This window comes from Sus scrofa, chromosome 3, assembly GCF_054392235.1.
Source record: "Sus scrofa isolate SSC_HxYL_T2T_F1_AM1 chromosome 3, Sscrofa_HxYL_maternal_Yorkshire_Landrace_v2.0, whole genome shotgun sequence".
NCBI lineage: Eukaryota > Metazoa > Chordata > Mammalia > Artiodactyla > Suidae > Sus > Sus scrofa.
Window position 1 is genome coordinate 8,720,751 of NC_139385.1, and position 15,150 is coordinate 8,735,900.

At 50.9% G+C, this 15,150-nt stretch overlaps 1 protein-coding gene and 1 non-coding gene across 4 annotated transcripts; both read left to right on the forward strand.

Annotated features, from left to right (window-relative positions):
• Positions 1-2,369: 2,369 nt before the first annotated feature.
• Positions 2,370-2,471, forward strand: LOC146404378 (U6 spliceosomal RNA). Its single transcript, XR_014842679.1, has one exon. It is a non-coding gene; the product is annotated as a U6 spliceosomal RNA (small nuclear RNA).
• A 4,146-nt stretch (positions 2,472-6,617) lies between these two features.
• TRIM56 (tripartite motif containing 56) lies at positions 6,618-15,054 on the forward strand. Of its 3 annotated transcripts, XM_021086255.2 has the most exons (4): positions 6,618-6,788; positions 6,890-6,963; positions 7,781-7,892; positions 8,004-15,054. In XM_021086255.2, exon 4 carries the CDS (start codon positions 8,005-8,007, stop codon positions 10,270-10,272), a length of 2,268 nt encoding a protein of 755 aa, XP_020941914.1. In that variant the 5' UTR covers positions 6,618-6,788; positions 6,890-6,963; positions 7,781-7,892; position 8,004; the 3' UTR covers positions 10,273-15,054. The 3 variants fall into 3 exon arrangements, with proteins under 3 accessions (XP_020941914.1, XP_084872132.1, XP_020941915.1); XM_085016006.1 differs by lacking the exon at positions 7,781-7,892; XM_021086256.2 differs by lacking the exons at positions 6,618-6,788; positions 7,781-7,892 and having other exon boundaries at positions 6,865-6,963.
• Positions 15,055-15,150: the final 96 nt, after the last annotated feature.

Consider the following 15,150-nt stretch of genomic DNA (forward strand, 5'->3'; position numbering starts at 1 on the left):
TCCCTGGCCTCACTCAGTGCGTTAAGGATCTGGCGTTGCCGTGAGCTGTGGTGTAGGTCGCAGAGGCGGCTCAGATCTCGCATTGCTGTCACTGCGGTGTAGGCTGGGGGCTGCGGTTCCAATTCAACCCCTAGCCTGGGAATCTCCGTATGTCCCAGGAGTGACCCTAAAAAGAAAAAAAAAAAAAAAAAAGAAGAAGAAATGAAAAGAAAAAAGAAAAAAGAAAAGAAAAAAAGAGGCATATACCACCTAGTAAACTAAAGAAAGCCTATTTTGAATGACAATTCAAATTTATGGGTGAGGCAGATAAGGTTCTGATCTGATGGGCAGGTGACCAGTGAAATAGACACATCTGCATGGTTGAAACTGGAGGGCACAGACACAAGTGATAATATTCCTAGAGCAGACAGTACCTCCTAGAAAGAGGACCTGCCTGTATTCGCAAACCAACAACACTTTCTCAATTAGACAACTGCCATTTCCTTCCATGAAATCCTGAATAATTTTTTCTATTCTTTCGTTCTCTCCTCCCCATTCCTTCATTGTACATGAAGCGACTGGGACGTGTGCACAAGCTTCTCACTTAAAAAAGATTAAATGACCAATGATGGATTTTCATCGACCCCAAATGAAGATGAGGTAGGGGAAAATATTGTTTCTGTGAAAGGTATTTTCACAGAATATATTCATATATATGAATATGTGAAATATATGAACGTGTTCCTTTTTCCATCAGGAACATACTCACTCAACTCCCATCTTTATATTCTGTAAACTGATTAGCTCTTACTATTAAATATCCTGCATATATTGTTTAGAGAATTTCAATATTTTTCATTTACCTTTGTAAAATCAAGGACAGTTTTGTAACTTTTTTTTAGTATGTAGCTGTTACATGTATGGCCATATGCCTTTAAGTAATGATAAATTACTTTTAAAGAAAGGCAGTTTTCTCTTTGAGTCAAACATATTGTTGTTTAAATAAATTTCTTACTTAAATTTTAAAAAATTAAAGCCAAAATAAAGACAGTCCCAGATAAATACAGAGAGAGCACTGCTAGCCAAACTATGTTGCAGAAGGAAGTCCCTGAGATTGAAAAGGAAGGACCTCACGTGGAAGGTTTAAGTTGCAGGAAGAATGACCATGGGAAATGACAAACACGTGGGTAAATACAAAACATGCATCTGTATTTTTCCTTCCCTTGATGTCTTTCAAAAATGACATTGTTTAACTAATTATTATAAGGCTGTATTGCTGGGGTTTTAGCATACTAGAAGTAATAGATTTGACAAAAATAGAATATCAAAGGGGAGGAAATAGAGTGCCATTGCTATATTTTATTTGATTTAAGTCAATATTAACCTGAAATCGTTTCTTATAAGATGCCTAGTACAAAAAGAAAAAAGAAAAACTAAAAAGATGCCTAGTACAGTGCCTGGCGCAATCACTGAAAAATAGATTGAAACACATAGAAAGAGTGGAATTAAAATGATACAATAAAAGTACTTTAAACACAAGATAAGTCAGTGAAGGAGTTCCCGTTGTGGCACAGCGGAAATGAATTCGACCAGTAACCATGAGGTTTTGGGTTTGATCCCTTGCCTTGCTCAGTGGGTTAAGGATCCAGCATTGCTGTGAGCTGTGGTGTAGGTTGCAGACACGGCTCAGATTCCACATTGCTGTGGCTGTGGTGTAGGAGGGCTCCAATTCAACGTGCGGCCTGGGAACCTCCATACATCGAAGATGCAGCCCTAAAAAGCAAACAACAACCAACAACAAGATAAGGCAGCAAAAAAGGAACAGAGTTTCTTTTGTGTTAATGGGACAGTTCTGTACCTTGATTCTGGTGGTGATCATATTGTGGTCATACCTGTGATAAAATTCCATGGAACTGGAGTTCCTATTGTGTGTGGCTCAGCGATCCCATGAGGACGCAGGTTCAATCCCTGGCCTTGCTCAGTGGGTTAAGAATCTGGCATTGTTGTGGCTGTGGTGTAGGCCAGTGGCTATAGCTCTGATTCAACCCCTAGCCTGAGAACTTCCATATGCCAGGAGTGCGGCCTTAAGAAAATTCCATGGAACTATACACAACACACACACACACACACACACACACACACCACCACCACCACCACCAACAACAACAACAACAAAACAACAATACTATTGGTTTATATCCTCAGAGAGGTAAGAAGATGTTGGTTCCATAGACTAAAAATAGGGTGCAAAAAAAGGAACTCATGAATTAAAACTGTGACAGCCGAAAAAACACAAGGATCGGAAGCTTCAAGTTGAAGAAATCTCTCAGAAAGTGATACAAAATGAGAAAGAAATGGAAAGTAAGAGAAAAGATAGAATTAGAGGACCTGTGCTTGCTTCAGTAGTACACATACTAAAATTGGAACAATACATAGAAGATTAGCCCCTGTGCAAGGATGACAAGCAAATTCGTGAAGTTTTCCATTTTTTTATATTCACTGCAGCGTTATTCACAATAGCCAAGACATGGAAATAACTAAAAGTCCATCAACAGATGAATGGATTAAGAAGATGTGGTACATATACACAATGGGATACTACTCAGCCATAAAAAAAAATAAGAAAGAATGCCATTTGCAGCAACATGGATGGACCTAAAGACTCTCATACTAAGTGAAGTAAGTCAGAAAGAGAAAGACAAATACCATATGATATCACTTATATCTGAAACCTAATATACAGCACAAATAAAACTTCCCACAGAAAAGAACCCCATGGACTTGGAGAACAGACTTGTGGTTGCCAAGGGGGAGGGGGAGGGAGTGGGATGGACTGGGAGTCTGGGGTTCATAGATGCAAACTATTGCATCTGGAGTGGACATGCAATAAGATCCTGTTGTACAGCACTGGAAGCTATATCTAGTCACTTGCGATGGAGCATGATGGAGGATAATGTGAGAAAAAGGATGTATATATATATGTGTGTGACTGGGTCATCTTGTACAGTAGAAAATTGAAAAAATGCTGAAAACCAACCATAATGGAAAAAATAAAAACCATTTAAAAAAAAAGAAAAAAAATTAGAGGACCCATCCAGGAGATGCAACATCTGATAGTGGACGTCTACGCAGAAACAGAGAAAATGAAGGGGAGAGAATAAAATACCTAAGGAGAATTTCCCAGTGCTAAAGGGCAATTGCGTTGCAATTGACAGGAAGACAACAAGGTATATGTACACTCAATATAGTTATGCCAGATAGATATAGATACACAGTTGTGTAAAACATATTCACGTGGACAGAGACCAAAGGAAACACACATAAGTGAAAACAGTTATTTTATTACAATGATGATATGAGTGTTTAAAATTTTATTTTAATTAATGAATTTTTTTTTCTTATGGCATCCCCAGGCCAGGGGTTAGATCTGAGCCACAGTCTCGACCTAAGCCGAAGCTGCAGCAACGCCAGATCCTTAACCCACCTGTGCCGGGCCAGGGACTGAACCTGCGTCCCAGCGCTCCGGAGACCACGCCCATCCTATTGTGCCACAGCGGGAACTCCTTAAATTTTATTTCAAATTATGCTTATTATTTGTATGAATTGATTAAAAACCTTCACTTTCCCCCACCCGTAAATACCCACAGAAAAAAAGCCCAAACTTGCTCAGTAAAAATCCTATAATGGCTCCTCATTACCTTAAGGTCTTACAGGATTCTCAACAGGAAATTTTTAAGTTTGTTCTCCCTGCCTGCTCCCATCTCCTGCCACTTCCCTCCACCTACCCCATCTGCACTTCAGTCTTATCAGACCATCCAGCACCAGAGGCCTTCCCCAGCATCATCTTGAGGAACCCCCAGCATCTGGCAAGAACTCCTTCTCCCCCTCCCTGCGTCTCCATGGTAACACCTAGCACTTGGTGGTAGCTAAGTATCGCTTGCCTTGGAAGCCTGTTCTCAGGGAGAGGAACCTGCCTTCCTGGGGCCTGCCGCACACTGTAGGCAGTAAACAATCCTTCAACATTCTGGTAGGCGGGGAAGGACAGCCACTGAGATGCTGCCTCTTTCATGAAGCCTTCCTGATTCTCACACCACCACCACTCTTCCAGGAGAAACCAAACTTTCCCTCTGTGTTGTTGCAGCGCTTTATGTGACCCTGGGTCACTGATTCGCTCTCCTTGTAATTCAGTTTCTTCATCTGTAAAGCGGAGGCAAGAGTGGTACCTACCTTACTAGGTTCCTGTAAGGATTAAATGTTATGTTTACAACAGCCCATGCCAAGCTCACTGTCAATGCCCAGTGAAAGGGAGCCGTTGTGATGATTATTTTGACACCTTAATATGACATTTGTCTCATATGGCAACATGTACAGATGTCACCTTCCGTCCTTGGTTATAAACTGCCTGTGGGTGGAGACATACCTTTTGATCTTTGTGCACGGCACAGCACAGGAGGCGTCCAGCAAATCGTCCTGAAAAGGCACAGACAAGCAATGTGGAGGCCGTACACGTGGGCAGGTGTGTGCACACACTTACGGACACACACGTGCCAATACGTTTTTTCTATGCTTGTCTTGGCTGACCGTCCAGTCTGTAGCACTTGACCGCAATGACCTCCTCCTCCTTCCGGAAATGCAGCATCCTCCAGCAGTGGCTCTAGGGACTTTTTTTTCTTTTTCTTTTTTTTTTTTTGTCTTTTGTCTTTTTGTTGTTGTTGTTATTGTTGCTATTTCTTGGGCCGCTCCCGCGGCATATGGAGGTTCCCAGGCTAGGGGTCCAATGGGAGCTGTAGCCACCGGCCCACGCCAGAGCCACAGCAACGCGGGATCCGAGCCGTGTCTGCAACCTACACCACAGCTCACGGCAACGCTGGATCGTTAACCCACTGAGCAAGGGCAGGGATCGAACCCGCAACCTCATGGTTCCTAGTCGGATTCGTTAACCACTGCGCCACGACGGGAACTCCTCTAGGGACTTTCTTTCGCATGGATTTCCACCTCCGTCTCTGGAAGCACCTCGCAGCCTCCTTCACGCCCCAGCCCCTCCCCCACTTGCCCTTAAATGTCATTGTTCCCCACGGTGCCATCTTGGCGCTGCTCTTCTCACTTTGGACACTGTAGGGTGAATTCATCAAAATCACACACACATTGGGAGTTCCTGTTGTGGCTCAGCAGGTAAAGCACACGACTAGTATTCATGAGGATACGGGTTCAACCCCTGGCTTCCCTCAGTGGGTTCAGGATCCAGTGGCATTGCCACAAGTTGCGGCATAGGTCACAGATGCGGCTCAGATCTGGCATTGCTGTGGCTGTGGTGTAGGCCGGCAGCTGCAGCTCCAATTGGACCCTTAGCCCAGCAACTTCCATCCTTAAAAGGAGAAAACAAACAAACAAAGAAACACCCCACAGATACATTGGCAAAGTATGGAAAAGTCCAGCTGAGTCCTTCCTCCTGACTTCCAGACCTGCGAAACCTGAAGGACAATCCTACCTTCCTTCAGGCACCTCCCTCCCCCGGGACCACTCACAAGACCCACAGCTTCTTTTGCCTCCAACAACCGCTCACAGCCACCATCCCCTCTGCTCCTAGTGCTGCTGTGTCAGCTCAGACCCCTCTGCTTCTCACCTGGCCCTATAGTCGGGCTCCCCTCTATGCTCAGGGCAGCTGCAAAGTTCTCACCGGTTCTGCTTCCTCCTGACATCTCTTCACTGGGTAAAAGGATGCATAGGAAGGCAGGTGATGAATCAAGTAAGAGGTTAACTGTAGAATCCAAAGGGTGGGTATAGGACTGTTCAGTGCAATTCTTTCAACTTCTCTGTGCTTCAAGTTTTTCATAAGATATTGAGGGAAACAGCCTGCAGTGGTTTCTTTTGGCTTTTTGGATAAAACTCAGACTCCTTCATGTAGAACATAAGGCCTGCTGTTTCCATTGTAGCTCCGCGGTAACGAACCTGACTAGCCTCCTTGAGGATGTGGGTTCGATCCCTGGCCTCGATCGGTGGGATAAGTATCCATCGTTGTCACGAGCTATGGGTAGGGTGCAGACATGCCTTGGATCCTGAGTTGCTGTGGCTGTGGCCGGCAGCTGCAACTCCTATTTGACCCCTAGCCTAGAAATTTCCATATGAAGTAGGTGTGGCTCTAAAAAGAAAGGAGAAAGAAAAAGAAAAAGGCCCTCTCTATGATCTGGCCGCTGCCTCCCCCTGTAACCTCATCTGCTACCACTCACATGTCCCCTTGCCACAAACCATTCTGAATTACTTGGAGCCCCCAGCAGAGTCAGGGAATTTCATTCCTCTGAGCTCACCGACTTGCTGTTCCCGATTCCTGGAATGCCCTTCCCTGCGTTTTTCTCCAGGGATCCCTGACCCGTCTATACTTTTCTGACTCACCCTCCCTCCAGGAAGCCTTTGCTGCCCCCTTATCTGGTTCCCACAGCCCCTTGCCTATCTCCGCAAAGATTTATGGTATCAAGGGCCTCACCCAGGACTGGATGTGCAGATATGCTGCCGCCCTGGAACCTGGCCTGACGACGGGGCTCTGGTTACCCTCGGTCTCTGAATCACCCGTGATCTCTAATCTCTTCCCTCAGAGGACGCATCGTCAGGCAACTCCCCTGCACTGGCGACAAACACACTTCAACAAACACACTTTGCAGGCTGAGCAAATCCTGAGGCTCCACTGACAGGCCGACCTCGGCAACTCCAGCCGCAAAGAGCGGACCTGGACCTGGAGGCTCGGCGGAGGAGCCGGCGGGCGGGGGCTGTGCCCTGCAGTGGGTGGAGGCCCCGAGGAAGAGGTCCCGGCCGGGGTAGGGAAGAAGGCGGGGCCTGCGGCGCTGCTGGTCGGTGTCCCGGGCCTGGGACGGAAGTTGCAGAAGTACAATTAGTTTCAGTTTTGTTTCTCTTGCAGGAGCCCAGCCACCGCAGCGTCGGACCTCGGGACCCCCAGTCCGGGTCCTGGAGCCCAGGGTCAGCTCAGGCTGGGTAAGGAGGGCGCTCGGGGGGCGGCTGAAGGGTCCGCTGAACTGGAGGCAGTGGGGGGAAGGGAGAGCGCGGGCGGGAGAGGAAGGGCGGCGGGAGAGGGACCCAGAAGGCGGGAGGAGAGGAGAGGCGGGCTGGAGCACCCCCGCCTTCCCCCGCTCCGGGCCTCCCCGGGACGGCGCCCTCCCACTCTCTGAGCTTCCTCTCGGCCCTTGCTCTCTGGAAGTTCGGGGGAATCCCCCAAGGGTCCTTATCGAGTATTTCACAGCCACTGTGCGCGGAGCTGGGGGCTTTCACAGACGAACCTCACGTGACTCGGTGACTCTGACCCTCCAGAAGCTTCTAGGAAAGCAGGAGGCCTCTTGCAGCAGGAAAGGCTGAAAGAAATGGGCTCGAGGAGATGGGGCAGAGGTTATGGTGACGTCTAGAGTTTGAGGAGCTGGAAGGATGCCTCTTCCCTTCAGGCGTCGCTCTGCCTGCTCCAGAATCCTTTTCTGGATGGTCAGGGCAGAAAGAGGGGTCCCCACTCCCCTCGATGCTGCTACCAGGCTCCAGGAGGCAGGTGTATGGGGTTGTGGGCATCGGAGCCCTTTGGAGTGCCCCATCTGCCAGGAGTCAAGGTGACCCTGCCCACCTGGACCCTCGGGCTGTGTCTTCTCTGCCCGCCGCCCCACCCAGCGTCCCACCCCCTGCAGGAGCACTAGGAACTATTCACCCGGGGCTCACACCCCACACGACACAAAGCCTGTCCACGGGAGCCCTGATCATTTCACCATCAGCTCCCTAAGTCCCTGCTTCTTGGTCTTGTCCTATCTCGCAGGGCCTGACACACCGCAGCGGCCTTTCCTTTTTCACATTTGCTGAATGTCTGCGGGAAGGAGGGAGGCGTCTCTTTAGCTCAGGAGACCAGAAGAAAATCCCCAGCCATTCAGGTGAGGCCTCCCCAGACCTGGCAGGGCTTGAGGATGGAGGAGAGGCGGGACGGCAGGCGGGAGGCCCCGTGGAGGCGACCTCCACCCTCTGACCTGACCCCTCGCTTGCAGGATGGTTTCCCAGGGCTCCTCACCCTCCCTGCTGGAGGCCCTGAGCAGCGACTTCCTGGCCTGTAAAATCTGCCTGGAGCAGCTACGGGTGCCCAAAACGTTGCCCTGTCTGCACACCTACTGCCAGGATTGCCTGGCCCAGCTGGCCAAGGGCGGCCACCTCCGATGCCCCGAGTGCCGCGAGTCCGTACCCGTGCCTCCCGCGGGCGTGGCTGCCTTCAAGACCAACTTCTTTGTCAACGGGCTCCTGGATTTGGTGAAGGCCCGGGCTGGTGGAGACCTGCGTGCAGGGAAGCCCGCCTGCGCACTGTGCCCCCTGATGGGAGGCGCCAGCACTGGGGGACCGGCCACAGCCCGGTGCCTGGACTGCGCCGACGACTTGTGCCAGGCCTGTGCCGACGGGCACCGCTGCACCCGGCAGACCCACAGCCACCGAGTGGTGGACCTGGTGGGCTACAGGGCAGGGTGGTACGACGAGGAGGCCCGGGAGCGCCAGGCGGCCCAGTGTCCCCAGCACCCGGGGGAGGCCCTGCGCTTCCTGTGCCAGCCCTGCTCCCAGCTGCTATGCCGTGAGTGCCGCCTGGACCCCCACCTGGACCACCCCTGCTTGCCCCTGGCCGAGGCGGTACGTGCCCGGAAGCCAGGCCTCGAGGAGCTGCTGGCCGGTGTGGACAACAACCTGGCTGAGCTGGAGGCCACACGGATGGCCGAAAAAGAAGCTTTGGCCCGGCTACGGGAACAGGCCACCAGGGTAGGGATGCAGGTGGAGGAGGCGGCCGAGAGGGTCCTCCGGGCCCTCCTGGCCCAGAAGCAGGAGGTGCTGGGGCAGCTACGGGGCCACGTGGAGGCTGCTGAGGAGGCTGCTCGGGAGAGGCTGGGGCAGCTGGAGGGCCGGGAGCAGGTGGCCAGGGAGGCGGTCGCCTTTGCCCGTAGGGTGCTCAGCCTAGGTCGAGAGGCCGAGATACTCTCGCTGGAGGGGGCGATTGCCCAGAGGCTCCGGCAGCTGCAGGATTGTCCCTGGACGCCTGGGCCAGCCCCCTGCCTGCTGCCCCAGCTGGAGCTCCATCCCGGGCTCCTGGACAAGAACTGCCACCTGCTGAGGCTCTCCTTTGAGGAGCAGCAGCCCCAGAAGGACAGTGGGAAAGATGGAGCCGGAAGCCAGGGAGGTGATGAGACCCAGCCCAAGGGCAGGGATGGAGCCGAGACCCCAAAGCAGGACAGAGCGCAGACGCCCCAAGAAGATGGGTTCCAGACTCCAAAGGTGGAGAGAACCGAGACTCCCCGAGAAGATGGGGCCCAGACCCCGAAAGAGAGCAGAGCCCAGACACCCCAGGAAGACAGAGGCGCTCAGACCCCAAAGGGCGGCAGATCCAACAAGAAGAGGAAATTCAAAGGTGGGCTCAAGTCAGTTTCCCGGGAGCCCAGCCCAGCACCAGGGCCAAACCTGGAGGGCTCTGGCCTCCTCCCCAGGCCCATCTTTTTCAGCAGCTTCCCCACGCGGATGCCGGGAGATAAGCGGGCTCCCCGGATCACTGGGCTCTGTCCCTTTGGCTCCCGGGAGATCCTGGTGGCGGATGAGCAGAACAGGGCCCTGAAGCGCTTCTCCCTGAACGGCGACTACAAGGGTTCGGTGCCTGTGCCCGAGGGCTGTTCCCCGTGCAGCGTGGCCGCCCTGCAGGGCGCCGTGGCCTTCTCGGCGGGCGCTCGGCTCTATCTTATCAGCCCCGAGGGGGAGGTGCAGTGGCGCCGGGCGCTGAGCCTCTCCCAGGCCAGCCACGCCGTGGCGGCCATGCCAAGCGGGGACCGGGTGGCCGTCAGCGTGTCAGGCCACGTGGAGGTGTACAACATGGAAGGCAGCCTGGCCACCCGCTTCATCCCTGGGGGCAAGGCCAGCCGCGGCCTGCGGGCGCTGGTCTTCCTGAGCACCAGCCCCCAGGGCAATTTCGTGGGGTCAGATTGGCAGCAGAATAGCTTGGTGGTCTGTGACGGGCTGGGCCAGGTGATTGGGGAGTACCGGGGGCCGGGGCTGCACGGCTGCCAGCCGGGCTCCGTGTCTGTGGATAAGAAGGGCTACATCTTTCTGACCCTTCGCGAGGTCAACAAGGTCGTGATCCTCGATCCCAAGGGGTCACTGCTCGGTGACTTCCTGACGGCCTATCACGGTCTGGAAAAGCCTCGGGTGACCACCATGGTGGACGGCAGGTACCTGGTTGTGTCTCTCAGCAATGGGACCATCCATGTCTTTCGGGTCCGCCCTCCTGACAGTTAAAGGGCTGGGACTGGGGCCGGCCTGGGGCGGGACAGGGGTGGGAGGAGGGAGGCAGGGCTGCCTCTGGGGTGTGGGGGCCGAGGGCATTTTCCCAGAGGGCAAGCGCTGGCAACTTTTCACTATGAAGTGCCAAACCCCTCTTGGGGCATGGGCGCGCAGGGATGGGGACCCAGGGGGGTGGCGTGACCACAGAACCCTCCTAAGGAGGGGGGAGGGGTTGGGGGGGTGCCGGGCGTTAATGCCCCTTGCTTCGGGGGGCTGACTGCCGCTGCTGTAGAGTCTAGATCTCCAAGATGTGTAAGCTAGTCCTGATTTGTGTTCTTCAAAACCATTCCTGGCGGGGTAGCCCAGGACAGTCTTGGGGAGGTGGGTAGAAGCAGCCTTTGAGCCGAGAAGGGCTCAGGGTATGTCTGGTCTGTGCTTTCTGGAAGAGAGCTGAGAACCTGTTCCCCTCAGCCTGGAACGGGGTGGTCCGAAGAGGCCTGGGATTTTGAAACAATAAATGGTGTCTTCCACCAGCCCTGGGCAGGGGGCAGGACGGGGTGGGCTTCTTGGGGGACCAAGTTCAGGCACCACTGAAGCCAAGGGGTGTTTACCTCAAAGTCCATGAAGAGAATGAGCTACTAGAAAACGGAACCCAGCAGGGCTGGAATCTGAAACACAGGTTTCTGAGTGTGAGAGAAGGGGAGACCCTGGGTCTTACCCGTCCCCCGACTTCCCCCCACCTCTCATTTCCAAGCCAACCCTGAGGCCAGACTTATGTAGCATGCAAACTCTCTTCTGTTTTGCTGTCTTTATACCTCTTGGAGTTTGTTTTTAGTTCCCCCTTAGTTTTCCGGCACAATTCCTTTTGAGAAACTTTGGCTGAACTAAGGGGTGAAGGCATTTGTTCGTGTTGCCTTTATGGGTGGGGAAGATACCTAAGCCTAGAGGCCAGGTGTGGGACTCCAGGGCCAAACCTGTTGGAAGACCTGAGAAGTTGCTCGTGGGGCCGGGATGGGCAGAGGTGTGAAAATTTCCGGCAGGGATCCAGATGGAACTGAGCCGTGACTACTGGCCTTTTGCACGGGCCGTGGCAGCGGTGGAACTGCGGGAAATATGGTTAGCCAGGGGTGGTTGAGAGATGATCAAATGAGCATCTTAACGTAAGGATCATGGTTAGTGTTCATGGGAACCAGAGAGATTTAGGACGAGTCCAGATGGAAAGGGTAGGGTATTAGGTGCAGGGAAAAGAATATTCTTTTCCAGGGAGGTCATTGATTATTTAATGTGATAGGGAAAAATCATCAGTGTTGAGGGGACAAAATCAGTTCTGTAAAAATGTGAAATGTATGCCCAGCAAAGAATAAGGAAGAATCAAGGAAAATCAATAAGGTGAGGAAACTACGTAGCATTGATCTGAGACCGGGTCTCCAGTATATGCTGCTGGGTTAAAGGACCAAGTAAGTTGTGTATCCGGACTGCCCACAGGCCAGGACACGTACAATGAAAAAATAAAATCAACCACTTGCATTTGTCAAAATTACATTTTTAAGATGATGTTGTGGGGAAAGAGAGTCTTGGTACCATAAAACAGTGCTTCCTGGAGAACCGTTTGGCAGTACTTGACAAGAGTCAAAAAAAAAAAAAAGATTATAAAAGACAGTTATTTCCCTTTGGGGAATATATTCTGGGAAAACAAAAGAAAAAAAAAAGTATTTGCACATAGGTATTTGTGGCCGGCCTATATGTTAGAGTCATTGACAGGAAACAACTCAGCTGCGGGAGAGAAAGCCAAGTAGCTTGTGGTCTAGCAGGACCGTGAGGCTTCGTGTATGACAACGACGAGAGCTCTTTAGAAGACTATGATGTTACAGCAATGCAATCATAAGCCCAAAAAGAGAGAGAATTTGGAATTATGATCACATAGTGATGACAACAAGGCAAAAATATGTCTGAATAGTGACGGAGTGGAAATAGGTTCAAAATGTGTAAATAGGGGTTGGGGAGATTGGGTTGTGTTTTGCGTTAATTTCATGCTGTTATTCATGTATGCACATTTCTACTTCAGTTATCATTGTCCATTAAATAACACATATGCTTGCATATTTACTGCAGAAAAATACACCTCTATAACTGATACTCAAGAATAACTACTGAATTTGCAGATGAATGCGTCAGAATCAATGAGTCTGTACTGGTGGGGGTGGGGGCAGGATTCAAGAGGAGAGTCCCAACAGATCGCAGGGCCTGTCTGCCCTGGGAAGGTTTACAGAGGTCAGGCATCCCCTCAGGTCATTGTGTCCAGAGGGAGGGGAAGGTCTTGAGTTCACCAGCAAATTCAGACCAAGCGCAAACCAAGCGGTGGGTCTACGGAACCAGCTGGTATGAGTTGCATGAGTGGGGGCTGTGTCCGTCGTCTTCGTCATTCTCTCTGCCCGGTCAACACAGTGATAGCTCCCAGTAGGTGCTCAGTAAACGCCTGTGGAATGAAATGATAGCTAGAAAACAGAAGGGACCAACCAGGTTGTCCAAAACCTTGGCTTGTGGGAAATCTCCAGTAGGGGGCACTGTGGACACAGCCTACTGTAAGCCTCCAGGAGGGTGGCTCAGCTCCGAGTCGCTAAGAGATGAAACTGCTTTTGTGTGTGGAGGGGGTCCTGGCCTCTACAGGATAAATACCTTCGGGCTGGAACAGCAGTTTTGTGGAGCTGCACAGGAGCCATGTGCCGAGGGCTTGGGTGGTGGAGTGGCTCCAGCCAAGTGGCTCTTCTTGGAAGCCGAGCAGGAAGAGAAAACTTTGGAAGGGAAATATCCGCTTGCATGCAAGAAGAGGGCCCTACAGATACCCTCAAGATGAAGGAGGCATGGGGCTTTCCAGGGTGTCTTAAGAATTCTGGGAAGTGGGGCATTGGAAATTCTGGATTTTCCTCTTGAAGGAGTGGGGGGGGGGAGGCACAGAATACTGGCAAAATGTGAACCGGATGGGACGTGTAGCCTTGAGCGTAATTTGGAGGTAAAATCTCCAGCACCTTAACTGTGACTTGGGACCCTTGATGAGTCCCGCAGGGAGCACCACTCAGCATGGGGGGAAAGAGTGCTTAGTTCAGTTACACATGTTAAGAAATCAGAAACATCGTGAAAGAGACAACACCCCTCTACCCCCCATCCCACTTTGGACTATGACAATTAACTTGATTGATCATTCCTTTTCCTGTTTGGGACTTTCCAAGGTGTGTGTCTATATGTGAAAGGAGAGTACTGTTTGGATAGAGAGAAAGGGAGCAGAGCACCTCGTTCGTAGTCTTTGTACCTAAAAAAGGCAAGTGAATGAAGCATCGGAGACCTGGTTTGCATGTTAGCTCTTCCAACTAAATAGCTGTGTGATCTGGGTCCAGCTTCCTAACCTCTCTGAGCCTCAGTTACTACATCAGTAAAATAGGGATAATAAGAGCCACCATGCCCAGCTCAGGGTTGTTGTGAGGACTGGGTGAGAGGCATAAAGCTCTCTTTATGTGCATCCTAAAGCTCAAATCTGAGGTCTTGGTTAGGAAAAAAGTTTAACCAACTTACGCTAACGTCGTACTCTTCCATCAGGGTAACTTAAACAGGGATGTTCTCTGCACGTATTGGGAGGGGAAATTTCGAGAACCTCTGGGTGGTCATTACCTGCTTCTCCTTTGGAGGAGACGGTTCTCTTCTGCTTTCCAGAGGTTATTTGGAGAAGCCATTTGCTAAGACACGGCAGTGACCATGTAGGAGCAGAAGGGACCAATGACCAACTTGCTAAGACTCAGTGCAACTCCTAAAAGCCAGCTGAGAATCAAGCTGTGCTCAGGAAGGCTGGATAACTGTAGACATTTAGGAGTTCAAGATGACAAGAGTGGCCCCATCTTTTGGTAATTCAGAGAAAATATAATTGGAGAGGGAATAACTCCAACTGTAGTCTTATTATTACTGCATCTGCAAAGCCCTATCGTATGACGAATCTATAGAGATCTTATTCCAAAGGGCAGACATCCAAGAGGGAAGTCAGAAGCCTTCCGAGGAAGTTGGTGACATTAGTGACCTGAGCTGGGCAGGACTGAATAAGTGAGTGTCATGAGCAAGGTATTTGGCCATCTCACCACAGGTCAGCTGAGAAGAAGAGGTATACCATAAGTTAAGTGGGAGATTGGATGGGGGTGCAGAATTCTGTTTGGGGGAGAAAGCCGTCTTGGATTAGCTGGGGCAGGGAGCTCCCAGAGAGTACCAGAAAATATTCCCGGAGGGAGGAAGATCAAGTTCAGATGCAGGCTTAGAAAAATAGGTAACTTGACCCAAGGTAGCAGAACTTGCCTACCCAACTGCTTCATCAATGCTGTATCATTAAATGGATCAGGACGGGAGCAAAAATAAGTCTAGGGACCACAGAGTGATTGGAGAAGGGGCCGCAGGGTCAGGCTGACCTCACCTGAAGCCTCAATAAGGCGTCGTTTGGATGAGGCAGAGAAGAGCCCGTATGTAAAGAGGCATTTAGGAAGTAGGTTTGAGGAGGTTTGGAAAGGCAATCTGACTTGTCTTCGGAGGAGGTTTGAACTGGTTGGATGAAGAGCCAAGAGAAATGGGGTTGAAAAACGGAATCAGGATCTTGGTACCTCTGGTGTCAGCAAATTTTTCTTAGTTGCCCCCAGGGCAGGAATATGTGTTGTAAACTCTCATTCCTTTGTGTACTTTATATCTTTCTTCTGTTTCTTAATAAATTCCTTTGTGTACTTTATATCTTTCTTCTGTTTCTTAATAAATTCTTTTGCAAAATTTGAAGCTTTGCTGAGATGATTCATGACTATGCAGAACATTCAACACCCAGGCCCATGTAGTGAAAGGAATCAGGTACTGGGCCATTGCTGCTGTAGCTCG